This window comes from Phoxinus phoxinus (assembly GCF_949152265.1).
Source record: "Phoxinus phoxinus genome assembly, chromosome: 16".
Lineage (NCBI taxonomy): Eukaryota > Metazoa > Chordata > Actinopteri > Cypriniformes > Leuciscidae > Phoxinus > Phoxinus phoxinus.
Genome location: NC_136891.1, coordinates 26,331,040 through 26,354,999, shown reverse-complemented (window position 1 = coordinate 26,354,999; position 23,960 = coordinate 26,331,040). Strand labels below are relative to the sequence as shown.

At 37.1% G+C, this 23,960-nt stretch overlaps 1 protein-coding gene across 1 annotated transcript; it reads right to left on the bottom strand.

Annotated features, from left to right (window-relative positions):
- Window positions 1–3,900: 3,900 nt before the first annotated feature.
- On the bottom strand, window positions 3,901–17,610 carry LOC306983628 (protein LBH). The gene is made up of 4 exons (XM_079584184.1): window positions 17,393–17,610; window positions 12,138–12,247; window positions 8,040–8,193; window positions 3,901–6,784 (listed from the first exon to the last, which is right to left on the bottom strand). The coding sequence occupies exons 2-4, from the start codon at window positions 12,222–12,224 to the stop codon at window positions 6,732–6,734; spliced, it is 294 nt and encodes a 97-aa protein (XP_079440310.1). The 5' UTR covers window positions 12,225–12,247; window positions 17,393–17,610; the 3' UTR covers window positions 3,901–6,731.
- Between the last annotated feature and the right edge of the window lie 6,350 nt (window positions 17,611–23,960).

Genomic DNA, 23,960 nt, shown 5'->3' with positions numbered 1-23,960 from the left:
GAAACTATTCGAATCACTAAGGCAAAATAGACTTTCATCTGCTGTATTACATTGTGTGCTTTCATCTTATTTATATATGTACATATAGCCTTTAATTTAAACATGACAATGCAATAATGTACTTCAATATGCTTAAATTGACACTAGGCCTACATAATTAATTACGTGCATGTGTGTAAGGAAACCAGCCAGAACGCAGCTCAGCTGGATGAAACAACTGAGTTTGACATTTCCATTGTAAATATCAGCTGTTATTTTAGTGTGGCATCTGGGTGGCTGGCAGGTAGCAGGGTGAACTTTGACTCAGTGTGAGCGCTCTGATCCCAGCTGGGCTGCACACCACGGAGCGCTGCAGTCCCATGGAGGAGAGGAACCGCCTGAGAACCCTCCACACCGCACCAGACTCACACATACCTGATGTCAAGATGGTTCTTGCAGATCTATTTTATTGTTGGCGTGGGTGTGTGAATATGAAATGCATTTTAGATACATTGGCAACTGAATTGCTCTGACATCTTCTCTCATTTTCTTATTGTTCATCCACCGTCTGACCTCAGCAGAGAAATCAAGGAGCACTGCACAATAGGAGCTCGCTGGATTTACAGTAGAAGATGGCACCGCACAAAAAGGACCAATTTTGAAGTAATTTCACATGCTGACATTTCACCTGAGGCTATTTATTTCTGGAGCTCAGCAGACAGAACAAAGAACATCATCAGTTCCCTTTTGATGTTTTTTAACCTTCTCTCATACAACCTCACCTCACTCTCTCTCTCTCTCTCTCTCTCTCTCTCTCTCTCTCTCTCTCTCTCTCTCTCTCTCTCTTTTCACAGCTTGGCTTGTATATCTCCCCTTTAAATTACTCTTTAAAATTGCCCCTCTGTGCCATCATGGGTGCCAGATTGAAAATGAAAGATTTTATTACGCTGTCCAAATCCCTAATAGTAAGATCGTTCTTCAGACCGCAAACACTGGCCTCAGTGTTTTGCAAAATGCTCCATGGCAAGTCAGTGGTGTGGACATCTGCATTGAGCTTAAAGGTGAACTATGCAGGTTTTTTACCTCAACCGAACAGCTTTTTTCGGGTTGAATGGTGGTAGTTTCGCACCCCCCTATCGCATGTGAGCGGAAAAAACACACTTGCAACTTTGAGCCGGTGGGCCGCCGGACGCGGTGTCAGGAACTATCGCGTGATATCTGGTCTCGCGATGTAAAGATTTGCTTAACGGTAAAAAAGAAATCAGCTAAAATTCTTTCATTATTGCGCTCCCTCACGCTGTTCGAACCCGAATGAAGACGAAGTTTTAAAGAATGTCCCGTCTGCTTTGATGTCGTTGATCTACTAGCCTCTGGTATCTGAGAGTCGCCAACAAGTTTTTCGACAGTGTTGTCAAATATCTATTCCGAAGCTGTAGGGGGAGCTCTATAGAGAAACCTGCGAGTAAAAAGCTAGAATACAGCGAAGAAATTCCCGAAACTCCATAGCCTGCTGGACCACCAATTATTGGACAACATGCTGGACCATAGCATAGCTACGATGCTTTTGGGAAATTTAAGCATAGATGAAGCTGGTTTACAAACGGAGGCTTCGTTCAGCATCCAAAACACATCATATAAGATGGTCACCATGCAGCGATGCAGGTCTTAGGGTGGAAAGATGCTGACCTGAAGGATAGGCTAAAGAAATATGCAAATGTACACGCTGGCGCACCGCACGTGAAAGCTGTTTCTGATGCACTTGATGCATAACGCCACAGGTTCGGTCTGCATCAGGAGCCACGTTTAAGTAAACAACCACATTACAGTGATTGCCACAAAAGGCCGATCCAATATAATAATAAAAAAGCCATCAAAGAAACATACTGTTTTTTCTCCTCCCCTCTGCTCTGATTAATAGCGCCACTAATATAGCACAACAAATTTCAAACGATGTGAGTGGGTCAGTGGGGAGGAGCGCTCAGCTGGAGAAAGACAATGACTCTGATGCCTGCTTGACAGGGTGGTTGCTATGGTAACACCACCGCTCAAAGTCCTAAAGGACGAGCACATCAGAAGAGCTCTCCAGCAGACGAGAGACAGAGAACGAGTGCGGAAGAGAGGGAGGGATGAAATGATAAATAAAAGAAGGATTGAAATGGAGGTGGGCGGTGTGGGAGTGAGTAATGGGGCAGGTGTGCAGCGCTCACTTTATAATAGGTAGATGTCATGCGTCCCGCTGCCGCCGATACATGCTTCACGTCCCGCTGTCGGCGCCAATTGACATCATGAAGCAGAGCCACGGACCAGCGGCGTGGGCTTGAAACTCCTTTTTATCACTAAGTCAAAGGGGCTGTGTCAATCTGAAAGACCGAGACCATGAAATACTAGGCTAATTTAAGAACTAATGGAGGCTAGAGGTAGCTACACATAATTTAAAAAAATTGCCTCGGATTCAAGAATTCAAGAAATGAAGCAGAAAGATTTAATTAGTCTTCAAAACACATGTTTGGTCCACGTTCCAACCTTAAATGTTCACAGAGGCACGGGGGAAAGCCTTTAATAATGTTCAAGTGTGTTGGCTGCACTGTAGTGTATTTCTGCGCGTGTGGGTGCATGAGCATGCGTAGGAACACTTTTAAATCAGAGCCGACTCATACCTGCAGCTTCCGTGACGGGGAACGGTAATATCTCTTACTCGAGCGAGCTTTAGTACTTTCGAGATCCTTTGAGAGTGACAAGTTTATTTTCGGAAACGTGCGCGGCTCCAAACAAGGTCACTCTGCCAGCAGCATTGGCAGAAGATGAGTGAAAATCATCTCCGGCCTGTCAGGTCGCCGCTCTCGCTGGAGGTGGCTGAACTCGACAGTGGCTCATTTCTCAGGAGCCGCCTGACGATGTGCTTTTAGTGCTCTGTCCGGAGAGAGTCAGTCTCCACTGGAGAGCACAAACGCGACGTGACAGCTCTCTATGAACAGAACATGCTTTGTCCTCTGCTTCGTTTAGAGAGGAGATAGCGACATTCATTGAGACTGGGAAAGATTAGGATTGTGCCTTCTGTGAAATGAATGGGCCAATCTTTGAATAGAGTAAAATTCATTTTAAACAGATCAATGTAGCGCCATTTTAAAGGGACAATTCATCCAAAAATGAAAATTCGGGGTGGTTGAGTAGGCTATGATTACACTTTTCTAACTTTGGTTAGTGTGTAATATTGCTGTTTGAGCATAAACAAAATCTGCAAATTTACAATGCTCAAAGTTCAAAGCAAAGGGAGATATTTGCTTTTAAAGAAATCGTTTTTTAAACAAACGGCTGGTATGGACTACACAACATTCCTCACGGGTTAGTGACATCACCAACCCTAAAATGTACATAAACCCCGCCCCCAGGAACACGCAGTCCATGTTGGGAAGAGGGAGAGTTGTTGTAGTCGAGCGGATTTGTGAGTCAGCTCAAACTGTAGCATCTGTCTTTTCACATGCAATAGAAAGTCACTCTGTGTGCATCTCACAACAGTTCCTATACGAGCGATTTATAGATTATCATGACAGAATATGCTACTTGAAGATAGTTAACGCCACATCAGCAACATAAATTCATCAACTAACCTTTCAGAGACGTCGTTGCATTCTACATGTTGTCACTTCTTCTCGAGTCTCTCCATCATTGTCTGACTCCGTTTAAACATAAATGCAGAACAGTTTCTGTCATTTAGTGTGTCTGCTTGAGGTAATCGGAGCTGCTAAAACACACATGCTCTTGAAACCCCGCCCTCTGTGTCTGGAGCAGCAACTAATTTGCATTTAAAGGGCCAGACACACAACGGTACGTTTTTACTAACCCTCAAAAAGTGAAAACTTTAACATGCTATATAAAAATATCTGTGAGGTATTTTGAGCTAAACCTTAACACACACACTCTGGGGACATCAGAGATTTATTTTACATCTTTTTTCAAGGGGTATTTTACCACCCCTTTAGGGCCCGTTCACACCAAGGACGATAAAGATAAATAGTTGTAAAAAAAAAATCGAAATATATAATAGCAGAATCCACACCACAGCTGACGGCACAGAGAAATGTACGGTTGGAAACAATCTGGAATGGGAGAAAAAATATTTCAATGCTTTTGCATTCTCGCAAATTTTTTGAACTTTGCGTTTGATTGCAACCTTTGCGTTCGCACTTCGCAGAGCAAACGCAGTTTCTCGGGGGGAAGAAACTTTTTGCGAGCGAATGCAAAAGCATTGAGTTTGGAGGAAAACATCGAGTTTGGAGCTCAAAAAAATGTTTCCTCTCATGTCATGTTTTTTTCCTTCACCATGTCCCTTTAGCCCTTTGTAAAAACGATTGGAATCACTTTCACTACAATTTTTTTCTAGCTGATAAATGATAAAACATTGACACCCAATCAGAATTCATCCTGCTTTAAAGAGTTTGAGCATTTAAAGCTGCCGACTACATAACTGCAGCGTGCGCTTATACTAAACAGAACAATATTGGTGTGGACAATATAGTTATTGTTATAGTTTTCATTGAACATGTCCTTCCAAATTATTTTCTTTCTTCTATGGAATATAAAAAGACTATCTATCTATACAATGTCAATGAGGTACAATTTTATTTTGGACCCAACTGACATTCACTATACCTTTATATAGCCTAATGCAATATTTGAGGCACAGACATTTATAACTATATGGATAATAGAGTGCACTCACTCAATCCTGCACCTCATTAACAAGTGTACAACCGATGTACACTTAACAGATAGCCGCTAAAGAATACCTATGCACTGTGATCGATGTGTTAAATAAACTCCCACGTGTCCCACCAAAAGATGTCATACCCATCACTTTGGTCGTGCTCAGTCTCCAAATTCCCTGACTCATTTTCATTCTCTCATTCAATGAATTAGTAATTTAGATAAAAGTAAATGAGGGAATCAAGCAGGGAATCAAAGTGAATGAGGGTCCAACTGAAAATGTGTCTCAACAAAAAATAAAAAAAACTCTTAATATTGTTGTGAACAATTGGGGCCTTAGAGTCAAAAAGGTTATTTTTAAGGTAAAAGCATGTGGATATTTTTAACTTGAATGTGCAAGTTTCCTGTGGCAGCCACTTCCAGTCATTTTAGTCGTACAAAAACAGTCCATTGTGCTGCTTATTGTTGCAACTTGATGTATTTATCATCACATTATTTTCATTTATTATTATAATCGCAAACACACTGGTTTGTAGTGCAAATAGTTTTGCCATTCAATGCATATTGTTATTCTTAGTTATTTGCCTATGGCAGCTAATGAATCGGAAGTCACGCACATTCACAGGAAATAGCTTACTTCCGCATTGATAAACGAGTGGGGCCTTCGAGCCTCAGCTTGTGATCCTTTCTGATCCTGCCTGCTCTTTAGTGTACTCAAATAACCCCAATAGGAAAGTTTGTCAAGATTAACTTTGAATGTAGCCTTGTTTGAAAGTTTTTTTTTAAAAAGTAGAAAAAAAAAAGTTTTTTAACGTGATTCCTAAAATCAGATTGCTTACCGCAGACACTGTTTTCTGCAGTGTAAGAACGATCACATTATAACAGATTTAAAAATGCTCCAACAGTTAATAATAATAAAAAAATGAGGAGGAATGAGATGAAAGACAAGAGTGCTCTGGCAGACTGCTCAGAGCTGGATGCTGTCGAGTTAGAATAACTATTTCTTGTGTCAACAGCATTCAACTGAGTGCCTTTGGCTAGTGCTTGACATCCACCCACAAGAAATCAGTGTTTTGTCAAGGCTGGATCCTACATATGTTCATTTAATGAATCAACAGAGCACAGATGTAGAAACAACTGCCTTTAATGCTTAACTTAAGTGATACTGTGCTGCATTCATTCCCATTCAGATTATTTATATTTTATGACCAATACTCAAACATCAAAAGAATTGCAGTAGATTTGTAATAGAATGCAGTGATTAACAGACTCTGAAGCACCAAAGAGTTCCGCCTAAGGAAAGTAACAGATACATATAATGGGGAAAATAACGAGGGTCCAAACATATACATACAAACAGTAACGTCATTTAAATGATGACGTACATAGTGTAAGAACAAATAAATGTCTAAGGCAAAGAAAGCTACATTTACAGCAGCTCTGACGAACACTTGTAAATAAGCAGCAGAGAATGGCAAAGAATTATGTGCAAATGTGTATATCTGGAAAGCGTGTTAAAAAGGAAACCCTGTTATATTGTGTGTATGTGTAAACACGCTGAGATCTACTGCACATTGTGTAGGGTTTAAAATCTACATAGGCAAAGTAGCCATTTTGCACTCTAGTTCATTTACATATTATTTGAAATCCATTTTCACTTAAAGTATGCTGATATACATCAAATAAGATCCTTTGTATAGGAAGGAATGAAAGACTTTGGTCCAAAGCAAATAAATACATAAATGAATGCTAATCTATAATTTAGCAGGGATACAGGGTAGGTGACTTCTAACGGGTATCATGGTGTTGTTATTGGAGATCATTTAAAACTCAATCACGGCAGCTGACTACCACTAGAGTTTGGCACATGAGCTAGTTCAGTTAAGAAGTCTCTCAGGCCTCGGCTCCACCTAGGGGAGTGGAGGTCAATAGGTGGGCGGCTCTAGTGTGGATGATAGGCAGACCTAACTGGTGGAGTCTCCCATTCACTCCTGTCCGTAATGAAGACATTCACAGTGATTGGCTGGAGTAGTGCCAACCATTGCCTCTCAGATTTCCGTCCCCGGTCCGACCTCTTTGCTGTCTTCTGTGAGCTTGTCACCTGAAATACAAACACAGTATACTCAAACATCCCTGCAAATGCATTCGTATTATGCTGCAACAGGGCGAAACACTTTATGAGCAACATCGAATTCCCACATTGTTGCATTTTAAAATGTGTCAAACTGCAATTGAAATGTAATTTTAAAAAATAGTTTCAACTTGGACTGCTCTTTAAATGTTTGGGGTCAGTAAGATTTTTATTGAAGAAACTGATACTTTTATTCAGCAAAGACATTAAATTGATCAAAAGTGTAAATACATTTATAATGTTAAAAAATACATATTTCAAATAAATGCTGTTCTGAAATTCTGAAAGAAAAAGTATCACAGTTTCCACAAAAATATTAAGCAAAAACTGTTTTAAACATTGATGATAATACTAAGAAATGTTTCTTGAGCATCAAATCCTCATATTAGAATGATTGCTGAAGACTGATAGATGAGACACTGAAGACTGGAGTAATCATACTAAAAATTAAGCTTTGCCAGCACAGGAATTTATTTTAATAATTTTATTTGAAAATGTTTCACAATATTTTTATTCTATTTTTAATCAAACAAATGCAGCCATGGTGAGCATAAAGAAACTTCATTTAAATGCATTACAAAATCTTACCAACCCCAAACTTTTGGACGGTAGAGTATAAATATTACATACAGTATGACGTTTTAGTGGCATGTTAATAACCCTTATACGCATACCTCAGGTCTTTAGTGACCCGGGACGTCATTCACACCTCCTCATTTATTTTTTAAAGTTAGACATCAACCTTCTTAGTATTCCTCAATCAATTCATTATAAACAATATAACAATAAAAAGTATATAGGATTCAATTATATTTATAATTATATATATTTTATATTAAAATAAAATTATATATATATATTAATTTTTACTCTAATATCAGGAGAGTTTTATGTTATTGTGACAGGTAGAGCTCAATCCGTGTTAGATTTAGATCCAGGTCGCTAAAAACCCGAATATGTAATAATGATTGGCAAACCATTCATGCATTTAAGGGTTAAAATAAAACAAAAATCTAAGATCAACATTACATGAATAAAGTTGTAAGGTTTCGAGAATAATAGGCCTTTTAAGTCAAAGTTGTTAAAATAAAGAAAATATTGAACATAAATTGAGATTGAAGCTAAAGATAGAAATTTTTTTTTATATTAAATTGTAGTATTATGAGAACAAAGTTGCAAAAGTAAATTGAATAAAATGTTCTTGTCATGCTTTATATGAGCTTACTTGCAGCCTGGGCCTGGTCGTCTGTAGGGCTCAGATCATCAGGGGGCCAGCGGAGTTCCCCGCTCTCTACCTCCCCGCTCTCAGTGGGCTCAACCACGATGGACGGCAAGCGTTTGGAAAGCTTGGGAAACCTTTCATGGGAGTCTGGGAAGACCTATATTATTGGGTCATAAGAAGCCACATTACATGACAGTGTGTTAAAAATGTATTTTAAAGTATGAAAGCCCTCAAAATGACCTGACAGTTTTCATGAAACTGCACAATTTGATATTTACTTCTTCTATTCATGATCTGGGGACCTCTCTAAACCATCCAGTTGGAAGCAGTAGTTCTAACTATAGCATAAACTTTACAAAACCTAAATCTGTGCTTAAAAGAACAAAAATTGTGTTAAAAAGGGTTTAAGAAAAATCAAATGTTACGCTTTATTTCGAAAGCCTACTAACATTTAATCCAGAAGGGAAGAGAGCACTGTATATTTGTGAGAGTGCGTCCAGTTTTGTGCAAGACAGAAGGAAATTTGCAATGCGAGCACAGAGAACCCTGCGTTACAATAATGCTCTCTTGATATTTGTCATTAACATAACGCCATACCCAACAGACATCCTACTGACTAGAAGTAAATGTAGTTGCAAAGTTACTTATAGTTAGCAGAATATCTAAAGTGGGCCTTCGAAATAAAGTGTTACTAAATTAAATAATTCATGATATTATCTAAACTTTTTTTTAAGTAAATGTTTTGTGTTTTATGTATGCTTTGCTAGAGAATATTTACTGGCAAAAGTACAATTAAAAACTATGAAAGCGTTTATCCTTGAAAGCATTCAGCACAAATGCCTACTTTTTTAAATGAAGGTTTTTGGTGCATTCCCATTATAAGCAATCAGAGAGGAGAATGAAATCTGCTTTGTGGACAATCACTTATAATATGAGTACATATATGATTACAAAAGCTTCCCCCCAGCAGTTTCATCACAAAAAAAAAAAAAATATCCTTGATGGATTTCTATTAATGAGGTGTTTGGCATTCACCTCATGTGTGAGTTCTATTGCTAGTGCAGACTTGTTTAGAGTTCATGAGAGCAGGATGTGACTCATGTTGTGTAGATGCAGTGAAGTGTGAACAAGAGCATCTTGAGTGTGTATCTGTGTGTTTGCAACATGTCGGGTATCAAGTCTAAAAGCATCTGTACCAACTGTGGAAAAAGGTGTGCACTGGCATGTTGGTTTACACAGCACAGAAAGAGCTGACATGACAGAGTGAATGCCAGATTCAGACAGGGTTCATTCATAGCATATAATGCCACTGCTTATCCTGTGGTAAAGAACGGGTAATGATGATCGTTTCCTGAAAAGATTGTGACCTTTTGAGTCTCTCTTGAGTGTCTGAGAGGAATCTGAATTCATCCAGCATCAGGCTGTATGAACGAGCAAGCATCCGATTGGCTTTTCGTAGCGATGTGAGCAAAATAAAAGGGACTTCAATCAGGCTGAAATGATGGAGCTCAAAATAGCTCCACGGAGACCCGTCATCTATCCAGGAACTAGAAAAACACTCAGCATGCATGTCTGCGTGACTATGACTTAAAATATAACCTATTATTTACCTGGCTCTATGGAATACTGGATTTTGATTAGTCAATCATATTATATATTTCTGTAAAATGCTGCTTATGGCCGGTCCACAACAAAAAAGGTTCTTTATTGACATTAATGGTTCCATGAGGTACATTTAAGGAAACTTTCCATTGCACAAAAGGTTCTGTATAGTGGAAAAAGGTTCTTTAGATTATTAGAATGTTCTTTACACTAGGGGAAAAATGTTTCTTTAAGAACTATTCGCTGAAAGATTATTTTGGGAACCCAAAATGGCTATTTATGGCATCATTGCGAAAACCTTTTTTTAAAAGTGTAGTTTCAATAACTGTTCTAATTCTATGAAAAATAGCAACGTCCACACCACAGCTTTGACAATGCATTCCTTTAATTAATCTAAGAGGTCATGCCGTGACGTATCATTCTTCTATTGGTCACGCAATTTCAACTTACGCATGAGCCTATTTTTCATTCGCATATGAACGAATGGAAGTCAATGGAATGAAAAGTGTTGAGTGACCCCATACGGAAATGTAATATGACATATATGTCCCTATATCGCTAATGACGCCGTCATATATGCTAAATATAAGACAATATATTGCTATCACATATATACATATCTATAGGTTTTTAACAAATATAAATTTGCCATATTAAATGAGTATATTGACATATATCAATATGATGTATATGATTATTATTTATATAATACTGTATGTTTTGACCATATATGTCACCGATGTTTAATTTATATATGCCAAACTATTTACTATTTAACTATTTATTTCAAGCAGATCAAGTCTATTATCCACATTTCCTTTCAATTTCTATCTCATTTCAGAATCTTTTATAAATAAAATGTATTATTTATTATTATTTTACCTCTTCTTGACCAGTTCATAAAAACAAAACAAATACTACACAAATTCTAGTGGAAAACTGATAATTATATATGTGACATGTATATAAAAAAACACTATTACATAAAATATATGGGCTGGTTTTATATGTCAATTGTTCCATTTTCTAATAGGTTTTATATATGAGCATATATATTTTATATATGTGTATATATTTTATATATGTATATTTCATATGTGTACATAGGCCTATATTACATTTCCGTATGGGACCTTTACCGCCTTATTGTTTTAGTTATCGTTTTTGGTGTAAACAGGCTTTAACTGTATATTTTATAATTTATCAAGTATTGCTCACTGCCATCTTGAGAATCACAACAGAAGACTTCAGTATTATATTTATGGAGAACGTAAACCTTCTGGTAAATAGTCTCAAATAGTCGCTGCTGAACTGAAAATCCATTTCATTGAAAATAATATGTTAGCTAACAAGTCCATAAAAAGTAACATGGATTGCAGAATAAATGAAATTGCATAATTTTTTTTTACCTTTATAAAGCGAGCAAGTGGCTATATTTATGAATTTTATTCATTGAATCATTGATTCGTTCAAAGACGCAGATTTGTTCACAAAACACTGTTGTGTGTTGCAGTTCTTCTGTGGCTTTTTTTCAAACTATTATTTCGCTGCAAAATAGAGCAAACATACTGACAATGATACAGTTTAAACCATCACTTAATATTACCCTTTTGTTTGTTGAACTGTTGTATATAATCTATGTCAAATGTGCAATCATGTGGATATTCGGGATAATGTTCATTCTTGCTCTATTACCCATCAAGAACTCACACAGGGTGTGTGCGCCTTTATTTAAGAGAGTTTGAGTCTTAAATCGATCTATGCAGTCTCTATGTTATTCTTCATGCTAGTAAGCGCTAAATCTCTACTTTTACAAAGGTATGTAGTCAAGAACAGCAGCAATGTAGTGCGATTTGCTAATGCTGAAAACTCTACATGCAACCTATAATATGCACGCTGCTTGTATGGATGCAGTCAGTTTTGCCTGCAAAAGATGAGGTAATTTGATTGGATGTCATGTATTTGACCTTTTACGGCATTTTGCCTGTTGGAAATTCATACTTGGTTTTAAATGTTATTTTAAGGTGGGATTAAATTAACTGCAAAACTCAGCATTTTGATCGCATTCCCCTTCTGTCACCTCACGTACCCCAGGGATATGCATGCCCCAGTTTGGTGGAACTACAATAACCATTATGTTTACACCGCACACACACAACACCTCTGCATCCAATTTCTCTCAACATGGGGACAGGAGAGATGTCAGTCAATAAATGGGAAAATGTAAATGGGAAGAAGTAACTTGCATTAAAAAGTAATGCGTTACTAATTACGTGAATATGTAATCTGATTATGTAACTCACATTACTTGTAGTTACCCCCCACACTGATCAAATCAATATTTCATGTCCATCCGTTTCCCTTTTCTTTCTTTTCTTTTCCATTTTTTGTGGAAAATAGCAATTTAATGTACTGTCGCTATCGCAAAGTGTATATTGCAAAATAAAATAAAATAATTTACAAGAATCTCAAGCGAGATCCAAAGAAGTGCAAGCCCACCTGTAAAGAGATGTTCTGTTCCTCAGATGCACCGCTCACATTGTAGTCTCCTACCGCAGAGTCACAGCTGTTCATCACATCCGTCATACTGCCCAGTGAGACACTTTAACCTACAACAAATCAGGAGGAAGTACATTTAGAATCTCATAGGCACATCGTCGCTCGGTCCACTCATTTGCCTGTGAATGAGGGAGAGACTGATTCAGATGAGCCACCTGCAATAACCACAGCTGGGTTATTTTCTCATCTATGAAAAGATCCTGCCAAAACCATCCAGCCAATCCATGTGCATCTCCCATGATTTTATGCAGAGCAAGTCTGTACATAGTTTGTTATTCAAATCAACTCTTCCACCATTTTCGAAGGAAATTACTTTCACGCTCATCAACTAAAATCAGGAGCAAGGATACATTCAATAATTTCGTGGGCTATTTGAAATTATTAAATGTTGGTCACTCCCATGTTAAAATCTCAGATCAACAGCTTTGTTTAAGTTTAAAGAACCAATAATTTTTTTTAATTCTTGAAGTGAACATCATAAACATCCCTTTCCAAAACTTACTCTGTAAACGTTTATTGGCAGTTATACTATATAAAATGACTTTTGTTGAATGTAACCTAAAGTAGTCAGGTTGGTTCAGACATTATATAATATCATAAACTTCAGTAAATCCATGTTAATAATGTAACCACATAAAGTACATTTTTAGGTTTTATGTATCTGATTGGTGTAGTAGAGCAGCTTTCTGGACAGTGCTATATTTATATACTATATATATTATTAATATTTTGAATTATTTTAATATTTTTATTTTAAATTGAGTCCTCCACTTTAAACTTATTTTATTTCAGATAGTTGCTAAGGCAACATTTATAAAAATGTATTATATTTATTTTATTTGTAAGAACAGCAACACTGCTTCCAGACACACTGTGGCCTCACAGACACTCTTACACCAGTGTATGGCGACAAGTGACTGTATTTATGAGTACGTAATTTATTTTTCACTCAATGATTCAGTCAAAAACACTGATTCAATCAGGGACAATGCAAATGGCTGTCTTTATGAACAAAAAATGTATTGAATCATTCACTCAATTCATTCAGGAGCAAAATATCACTGGGCGTTGCTCAAAAACAAGAAACAACTCTGTTATGGCCTCGTATGGAAACATTTTGTTAGCGGAGCATTCATATTGCATCTAAAATACAAGATACTGAGTTGTTTATTAAGAATTATTATGACAGTACTCTTGCTCGTGAGATACTGATTAAATAATACACAGGACAGACTGGTCATATTTACACATGAGTACAGTTGGCTTGCATAATCGGTCTGCCACATGATTTGATGGTCTGATGTAATGTGGAGCAGCTGGTGGTCCTCAGCCCTCCGCATGGCACATGTGCACACCGTCCTGTGTGAATGACGAAGGCATGGTGACTAATATGGAGATTTACCATGAAAACATGCATTAGCACCATCAGCACATGGTATTATTATTCGTTAGTTTGTTGTAGTTTAGTCTCATAGTCTTTGAACAATTTATTCTGCCATGTAAACTTTTGCTTACTGTAATATTTCATTATTATTATTATACTGCATTAAAGGTGTGCATGTATACATACAATGCTGCTCGTTCACTATATTGCACACGTCCCAAAACAAACCTGCTTTTTTAATCTGATGACACATATCATCTCTTTATTTGCATGGATTAAACCAGTATCCAGGCTTAGCTGATCTGAGATAAGGCTGTGAAGGGACCACAATGATATGTCTCGTGCTTTGATGTAATGAGAAACATCCATACTCTAAAGCCACGCAGTTGACAGATGAAACAAGAGAGTCATTTGCTACAGATCAGCCACTTTAAAGATATTTTGGTTTTATCTGAGAAACCTCAATAGAGACTAGAGAGGTTATAATACTGTCATTCATTATCATTTTAGTTTACCCTTGATTTCGTTTTGGGAACTGGGTGACTCAACTGAATCAAAGGACAAGGGATACTGTGGAAAAAGTGAGGGTGAACAGATAAAAGAAAGCAGCAATGAGCAGTACTATAAAAGAAAAAGGATTAAAGGACTGTGAAAATGAAACGACGAAGAAATAAACGGTTTGGAACAAAGAACGACACCTACATGCCGGATAAAACAGACCCTCAAGCTACAATCTTACACATTGCTATGAAATCACAGCAGTTCAAAGAGTGACCACGCCAAATCATCCAAAAATAAATAAATAATCTTTTCAACTAAAAGCACCATTCAGATTAATTAGCACCACACACACAGATGCTGGATGGCAGACAGAAAAAGAAACCAGGCTGTTTATGTTCTCTGCCTTTAATGTTGGTTGAAAATGGACTGATTATTCATGCCGCTATTATGTTAATGGTGACCAGCACAAATACAGCTCACTCCCCTGACCCTTGTTAGCATACAGGCTGTTTCATTGGTGAAAGTGAACGGCAAAGACAAAAGGGACTTGAGTAAGGGATCAAAGGGCTGTGCGTGTGCTTGGTGCCATTTATAGTGAAACAAAGCGCTGTAGAAGACTGGCTTTGTAGGCGGCCGCACAAAGACTTCATATGATCATCCAAATATTTTCGGACGGGCGCAGGTGTTATTGTGGGTCATTGCACTATTGAGTATCCGTTGTTTTAAAGAAAACCCCATGCTCAAGAAAAAAGTGCATGGTGACTTTTCTACCAATTAAAGGTGTCTCGTTGTGCGTCGCTCTGTGTTTCTGTGAAAAATAGAGATGGCATCTGAATAATTTAACATGACTGGGTGCAAAGATAGACCTCACCCCCTTCCTGGTGACATGGAAAATCGTACTCAAATCTAGGCAAATGACCGATACTGAACTGCAGTCAGCTAGGATCAATAGCAAAACTCTTGTTTCCATCACAAACCACTCACACATGGACTAAACATGTAAAATCTCACACTAGCTTTAACACAATTGACTGTTGAGCACATTACAACATTCTGACATCATTTACTCAGCCTCATGCTTTTCCAAACCCATATAGCTTTATTTCTTCTGTGAAACACTAAAGAAGACCCTCGGCCACTATTCACTTGGTCATTTTTGTATTTTTATCAAAGTAGTACAAGCTTATTCTTGCAAGTGAAAACAAAGAATTAACTATTAAGGTACGAGAGATCTTGCCATACTGAGAGTTACGACTAAAGGCAAGTTGTTATTCACTATTTATGGAAGTTTGTTTTTAAAATAAAAAATGCTCCGACATCTATCTCACAATTCTGAATTTATTTCTCATAATTCTGACTTAATTTATCACAACTGCGAAATTACCATTTTTATTTTTTATTCCGTGACAGAAAAACAAGCTCACATACAATATAGCTGTCAGGAGTATGTTTTGCATTGTGTTTGTTCCTGTCTTAGGGTACGTTTACACGACAACGATATGCTTAAACCGGATACGTTTTTCCTTTGAGTTGTCAGTGTACAGACGACACCATTGTCAAAAGGATCCCCATTCACACTGATCCGGAAAAAGACTAAAAACACTGTATTCTGCTGCCAGACCATTAGATAGCGATGAAACGCTGTTCTATAGACTGAACACGCATGTGCATGACGTCATCGTCTTTAGAGATTCGCGTTTTGTTGTTTACACGGAGACCGTTTTCAAAAACTTGCACTTTGAAACCCGTTTTCAAAAGTTTGCGTTTTCAGGCTCCCAAAAAGTTGTTGTTGTATAAACGAACGGCCAAAAAACACATAAAAAGTTTAACGTTTTTAGTTGAAAACTGTGTCATGTAAACAGCTCCTTAACCTAGATTCTATTCTGTGTCACTTTCATTCAGTTCACCTGTTGCTTGTTAATAAACGCATTGGTTCCCTCATTTATTTCTGGTATAAGTACTCCCTGTTTTGTTCAGTTCTTGGTCCTGTCTCGTCTATGTTGAAGTGGTTGTTTTCTGAGTTTCCCCTGCCTGTTTCTTGAGTGTTTGGATTAAAAGACTATTTCCTGGAATTCTCCTTTGTTGTGCGCTTCCTTGCAACAGCCACCTGTGACGATAACAAGGCCCAAGTGCCTTTTTAAATTGATACAAATATTAATAACACAAATAAAATAAAATAAAACTTTGATTGTATTATTTTTATTGACCGTATATGACTGAAATCACTATTCCAAATGACCAGCTGCAAAAATACCATTCCTCCACTAGATTATAGTCCCTTGCATAACAGAACATCGCTACGCAACAAATGAATGATCCAAGTATCACTACAAATAAATGTGATTTGAATGTAATTGAATGTGAATTGAAATATCCTGCACAATTATTGACCAATAAGAATCCAGAACGGAACTCTCCGTTGTAGATAGACCACTTTATCCAACAAAGTATGAGATAATCTATCCTATAAAAAGGTAATTTAAAAAGATTAACTGATTTGATTTCAGGGATAGGCTACTTGTGTAATGTGTAATCAGTAATGTAACACCGTAAATGGAAGAAAGAATAGGCTACAGTACGGGTTTAGAACGTCAGGAGTGTGAGTGAATGATGACAGAACACTCTTAACAATAAGGGTTCTTTACTGGCATCTGTGGTTCCAGGAAGAACCATGCGAACTTCCCATTGCAAAAAAGGTTATTTAAAGTTAAAAAGGTTCTTTAGATTATTAAAATGTCCTTCACAAATAAAATAGGCTATATTACGGAGAAAGGGTTATTTATGGGGAACCTATGTTGACATAAAGTGTAGGCTATTCCTTTGAAATCAGAATGCATATGCTCAGTTGCTGGTAATACTATAGCCTATAAGATCTGAATGCATATTCCTGAATAGCTATACATATTTTAACAAGGATTGCAATAAGACCATGGTATTTCTAATGGTAACAGAAATAAAAGTAGTAGCCTACATTTTACTTTTCATTAGAACACACAATTGGTGACAGACTAGCACTGACATGAATAACGAGAATCAAGAACTGTGGGTTTCGATTCGTTCTTTAAAATATTGCGTAAGCGTAACCTCAGACTTGCTTTCAATAGTAGCCTGGGCTAGGCAATATCAATGTGATCAATCGCACAAGGCAATGCATCTTTCTCAAAACACGAAAATATCTCGCATATCATTCAGTAAACCTGGACCACTTAAAGCTGATGAATCCTTTGAGTGTTCCTCAGACAGTTTCTGAGTTCAAGCTCAAGTGCACATTGTGCACGGCATTTGTACGGCTGATGTGTAAAGTGCTTACCTGTAGCCTTCAGAAGTGTTGTCCCTCCGTGTAAATCTCGTGACTGTTCTTTCCAGTGGATGTGTGTGCTAGACTCACTCAAGTCAGATTCTCCCAGACTGAAGCGCTGCTTCTGTTACCTCAGAGCGCGCGACTGAGATAGCGACTGTAATTTCACGCGCACTCACCCAAGTCACAAGAGCACGACTGTGTGTGAGTGTGTGTGCGCGCGTGCGCGCGCGGGAGAGAGAAACCTCTGCCTTTTCACGATGGTTTTAAGATGCAGTTTAGTGTACATTACAATTAAACATTTGCCATAATTCAGATGTTGATATGGTCTTATTGCAATCCTTGTTAAAATATGCATAGCTATGCAGGAATTAGAATTTAATATAATAATGGTTTATCAAATATTGAATCTCATGTCCGGCAGTCCTTTTAAAAGTAAATGGTCACATTTTCACATATATCCTCTGAAAATCATGACTTATCATCACTAATTTAAATAACTATTCTAAAAATATGTTATTCTCTCTAATTGTTTTTATTCAATATTAATACACAAACAAAATTAGTTTTAAGGGCTGGATCAAGTAAAAATATTTAATTCTTGTAGTTGTAGATATGTTTTCTGGATTTTTAATACTTAATCGTTGTATTTTATTTGTTTATTATAAATGGACATTATAATTTAAACATTTGTACTTTTATTCTTAACATTTCTGAGGCATTTCTCCTCACCATTTTAGTCACCACAATATATAATTATAAGTGTTGTGGGTAAGTACAGTATCTGATCAGATTACTTTTTTCAAGTAAATGGTTGTCAGTGTTTCATCTTGTTTAGTGGTGTTGTTGTCTTGGTTTCATGTTTTACCCTTTCAGTTTAGTCTTTAGAGTGTTGTATTGTTCGTCTCCTTGGTTACTGATTATGTTCACCTGTTTATCATTAAGTTCCCTTGTTAATTCTGTGTAGGCTATATACTCCCTGGTCTGTTCATTTCTTGTCATGTGTTCAGTGTATCCTTGTTCATAAGTAGTCCCTGTGATTCCTCATGGATCATGCATTTCACAGACACCTATATGTGACACTTGTAAAGTAATGCATTACTTTTTTTTAATTAGTAATGCAAGTTACTTAGTTTTCCCATTTATTTACCTCTCCTGTCCCCATGTTGAGAGAAACCCTGTTCGCTAATTCACAATTTATTTCCTGTTGAAGTGCATTACTTTCCATAAGAAGTAGCTAAGTGGGGCAATTAGTTAGTTAAATTTAATTAGTTAAACAACTTTATTCAGAAGTCTAACACCTATAAAACAAACTGCATGACCTTAACACTTAACAATTTCAGGCAACATTGGATTATGTAATCACAACATTGAGAACATTTTAATTCAAATGCATTAATGAAAACATTTATAAAATACTCAATACAGACAACATATTGTGAAACCTTCAAGTTTTGTTTTTGTACTTTTTACTGACCTTAATCACAGCTGCAACACCATATAATCTAAATCCAATTCATACCTTCTTATGGCATAGGGCACTTTGTTGCATTATCTTCTGAGTCATTAATCTGTGTGACTGGGTCCCAATTCAGAGGCTGCATCCTTCAAAGGATGCGAACTTCAAAGGCCACGCCTTCAAAGGACGGGGAGGTTGGACAGAGCGTTTTTACGGTCAAGCAGAGGATTGTTCTTGTCGCTATACCAACTGTGACAGTTGCCGTTGACGAGCAGCAGTAACGTTTGTACTTTTTAAAAGCTATATTCAACTGTCTAAAAACAAAACAGGGTTCACAAATATGGGTCTAAATATGGTCAATTTTTGTATATAATAAAGAGCATAAACTATATATAATCGCATCTTAGTAAGATATGTCAACATTTTAACTGCTTTAAAACAATGACTTTAAATTTGTATCATTAGATATTTAAGTAGGTTGAAATCCAATCCTTATATAAAAGTGTAATCCGTCAATTTCTGTAACGTTCTGTAACAATCAGCCTTCAAATGTTCCTTCGAAGGATGCAGCCTCTGAATTGGGACGCAGCTTATGAGTATTAAATTACACCTTTTTAATATATTGAATTCAAATACATATTTGTTGCCATAATGGTTATTATAACTTGATAACTTAAGGTTATAACTTTAACCTGACCATGAAATCATTTAGCCTATTCATTTTTAAATAATAATTTAAAAAACATATCACTAAGAAATAACAGTCAGCTATGTGAAAATTAACTATGAGTGATGGCTATTTAAACCAGTTTGCAAGAGATTGTATTTGTGATGTAAAAAGTCAAGACCTCTGGAGTTTTTGTATAGACATGCACAAACACACACACACACACACACACACACACACACACACACACACACACACACACACACACACACACACACACACACACACACACACACACACACACACACACACACACACACACACACACACACACTGGTACCTTATGTGCTGGCATTTCTGTGTCAAATTACACAGTGTGATGGAAAACAGGGAGAGAAGTTAAATGTCAGAGGTTATAGCACCTCAAATTCCTATTGGCTCAACCCTGATAGTGTTGATGATGACGTCCCAGCGAGTAGCGAGTGAAAGGAGATGCTGCAGTTCATATAGATGCTTTGGGTGATCATCTCACAGCTCAGGATCCAGTAAAACCCAGACCTCAGCCTCTTGGCAGGCAGAATTTTCCAGTGGCTCTGTAACTTGACAAGGAAAGGTATCCATTTTGACACATATACCTCTGTGCATGTTAATTTTTAAACAGAAAGAGTCAGTGTCGGTTCAGCGCAATGATCATGTATTCCAGCACTAAAGATAAAATAATTTTATTTATGATCGCCAAAAAGTAGTTGAATGCCTTTGTACACTCAAGTTACACTTAAAAATATAGGAATAATGTTGCGTTATAAAAATGTATCAACAAATTGTCAGCTAAAAATGACATTTTCTCTTTTCTGGGCTAGTTATTGCAATGAAATTTAAGCAACTAGTGTCAATATTATCATTAGTCATTGAAGTATGAGTTTCTTAACAGCGTTTAACAAATAGCCCTTTTTTTTTTTTTTGCTGGAAGATGTGCTTGTGCTTTATCTCTCTTAAATAAATTCCACTTGTTTAATATTTTGTTACAAAGTGCAAAGACAATTCCACAATTTTAAGTAGTCAAATACTTTTTGGGGCCACTGTATTACCGACACTTATTTCTCATTAAAAAGACCAGACCAGTTTCTGTAGTCTCACACCAAACACGATCTGAAATGCAATTTCCAAAGCAAGTTCAAGAGGTTCAGGCTTGGGACAGAGAAACCGGCTTGCAGACTTTTCTTGAGTAATTGAAATGTAGAGCTTCTCCTCTCCTTTCCTCTTCACTCTTTTATACGACTGCTGTGTCTCTCTGAATGAAGAGCTCTGAACTCTACGTATGTGGAGGAGTGTAATAGAGTGACCTTTCAGTAATTTTGCCATCTCGTATAAATTCACTTCAGGCCTGCTTTCTGACATTCTCTATTCATTCAACCAATTAGCACTTCATGCATCTGCCTACTCTCCCTCAGCTTTTGTGGAAGTCTCAGATTGAAAGCACCTCTGAGGAAAATAAGTAATTAACTGAAATTTCTTTTAATATACTGATGTCCTCCGACTGAAGAGGAATCTCTAGCATCAGGTCGTAATGTTTGATTGAAGAATGAATATAAATCTTATTGGTGTGCTGAGTGGCCAACAATCTAAATATTTAAAGTACTGTTTAAAAAGCATCTGTTGGTGAAGTTTGGACAGGTGGCAACTATCTAGGCTACTATCTTTTAGAGTTGTTAATATATATTTATAAATCCATTATCCAGACGTTTACAAAAAGTAATTCACATTCTTTTTATGGTGAAAGTTCAAAAGCTAATATGTGGAAAGATACAAAAAGGCTCTGGAAGACATTGCCAAAGGGATCAAACTTTTCCTCATATTATTTTTAAAGTCCCCCTGTAGTCAATAATTGTATCCTTTAAAACTCATTTTGGATCACCAAAATTACATATTTAAACGTATTTAAACTCAACATAGGCCTATTTAAACTCATACTTCAAATTTGACCTAATTTGATGTCAATTTAACATCAATATTACATCAACAATGATGTCAAAATTACGTCACGAAATAGGTCAAAAATGAAAGTCATATTGATGTGTTGATTTTAGATTTTGACCTCTGCTGATGTAATTTTGATGTTATTTTGATGTCATGCTTTGTTGGCATTTGATGTCAATTCAACATTTATTTGACGTCAAGATGTCATGATGTTGATGTCACAATGTCAAGCTTTGTTAGCATTTGATGTCAATTCTACATCTATTTGACATCAGGATGTCATGATGTTGATGTCATTTTAATGCTGTTTTGATATCATTCAATATCAAGCTTCGATATCAGATTAAATTTACCTTTTATAGTATATGCATGTCTGCTGTCATTTTAAATGTGAACTAAATGTAAACATGCTAGGTCTTTTAGATGTTGAAAATGAGTCGCATTGATGAGTAATAAATGAGTAATAAATATTATTTTTCAGACATTTCAGACATTGTTTTGACATAAATTTCACATCAATTTGACGTCTTATTTCCTGCCATCAAATCAACATCGATTTAATGTCAATGATGTTGACCTGAGATGTAGGGACCAGAAAAAAACATGTCAGATTTATACCTTTGTTGGGCCTCTACAACCACAAGGAAATAATTACAAAATATAATGAAAATATGCATATTCATGCATGTCATACATGGTGGTCAAAATCTTGACTATTTGTTGATGTCAAATTGATGTCAAGGTGCCCACTGGCTGGGCGTTTTTTCCCTGATTTTTTTTTTTAAATCATGCCTTAAAATAGCTTGAATGTAGCTCTACACCCTTGCCTCATTCTATGAATATGCAAATTAGCCCCACTTCCACTCACTCGCACCAGTTCAGACACACTTGACCTGATTGGTTACAAGGTTGTGACGTGAGAGACACCAGTGACTTCAAACCGCGATTTTGAGACTGTCTTTGGTTCACTGCAGGAGTTGAAATACTCAGTAATGGTGTTGACTTTGCACATGGTTTGTCTAAAGCTTATTAAAAACACCACAGACATATAAACAGCATTAAAAGCTTGATTTTCACCACAGGGGGGACTTTAAGACACAATAATAATTGGATGTCATGAAGTTTAACTGGTAGAACATGGTGCTATCAACACTACAAACATTTATTTCCTGTTGAACTCACATATTCATGAAATTTATGATTTAGGCCTATATACTTGAATTGCACAGTAGCCTATGCCAGGTGTCTGCCAAATGAAGAAAAACTATTAGACTACAATACCCTGAAACTGTTACAATAATGCTTTCAGTATTTGCAAGAAATTAAGGCCTTAACCAACTCGTGTTTTTAAAGGCCGGTTTTGGCTTTGATGTATGAATGATGCCCAAGCTGTGTTGTGCAAGACTCACTCAGTGACAGTGGGCAATCCCAGAACAGGAATGAATGAATCCGTCACACTGCTTGTGCAGAGAGCAGATGCGAAGGCCTGGCGCTCCCTCTGCTGCACAATAATGTAACAAAGTTAAAAGAAAATTAGCATGTCTTACATGTTCAATGCAATATGACAGAGTTTACTGTTATATTCTAAACATGAACTGGCATTTTTTACATATGGCTAACCCCCGGACAGTTCCAGCGTGAGTCGTGACACATGAAAAACAACAGTAGGCCTGCTTCCCTCTGTGAATCCTTATCACTTGGCAACAGAAGCTGTTAGGCTTCAGGGTGATAGAAGGAGAGGAATGCAAGCTAAAGCGTGACATTCAAGAATCAGTGAATGAGTGTAGCATGTGGTCCATTTCCCCCCCACCTTCCATCAGTCAGAACGGATTGGGAGAACGACGAACCAGAAAGAGGGGAAAAGCAAAGACTTCAAATAATCTCTACAGGGTATCATTTTTTTTCCTAGCTTGTGTGTCCCCCGAAACACCACAGGGCACCAAAATGTAGGCAAAAGGCAGAAATTACGCTTGAGGCAGTAAAAATAATCCGTCCTGACACTTACAAGCTCCCACAGAGATTTGAAGCCCTGTGCTTATAAAATATTGAACAGCCACTAACACAATTCTGTCTTCCAGAGCTGTCTGCAATCCATCAAAGCTCAATAGGAGGTGCTAAGACTGCAGAGAGTGATAAAAGGGCCACTCAGTCTCACCACCAGAGGTCAATGTTTTCAAAGAGTTGACAGTAGGATGCTCATTTGGTGGCAGAACCTGATTTCACCAAGTGCAACATGTTCCTGCAACAACATTCCAATCAGCCAATCAGATTTGTGGGACAAGTTTACAGTTAATGTCAAGTTTACAACCAGGGGCAGGTGCTTTTACATCAGTGTTATTCGCCTATAATTTCCCTTATAGGGTTTTGATTCAATTTTCAGACAGGAATGTTGTTCCAGCATCAACCAATTATGTTGACTCAGGAACGATATAACTCGCCAAGATTAGGATGTGACATTTGTATGCTATAGTTTGAAT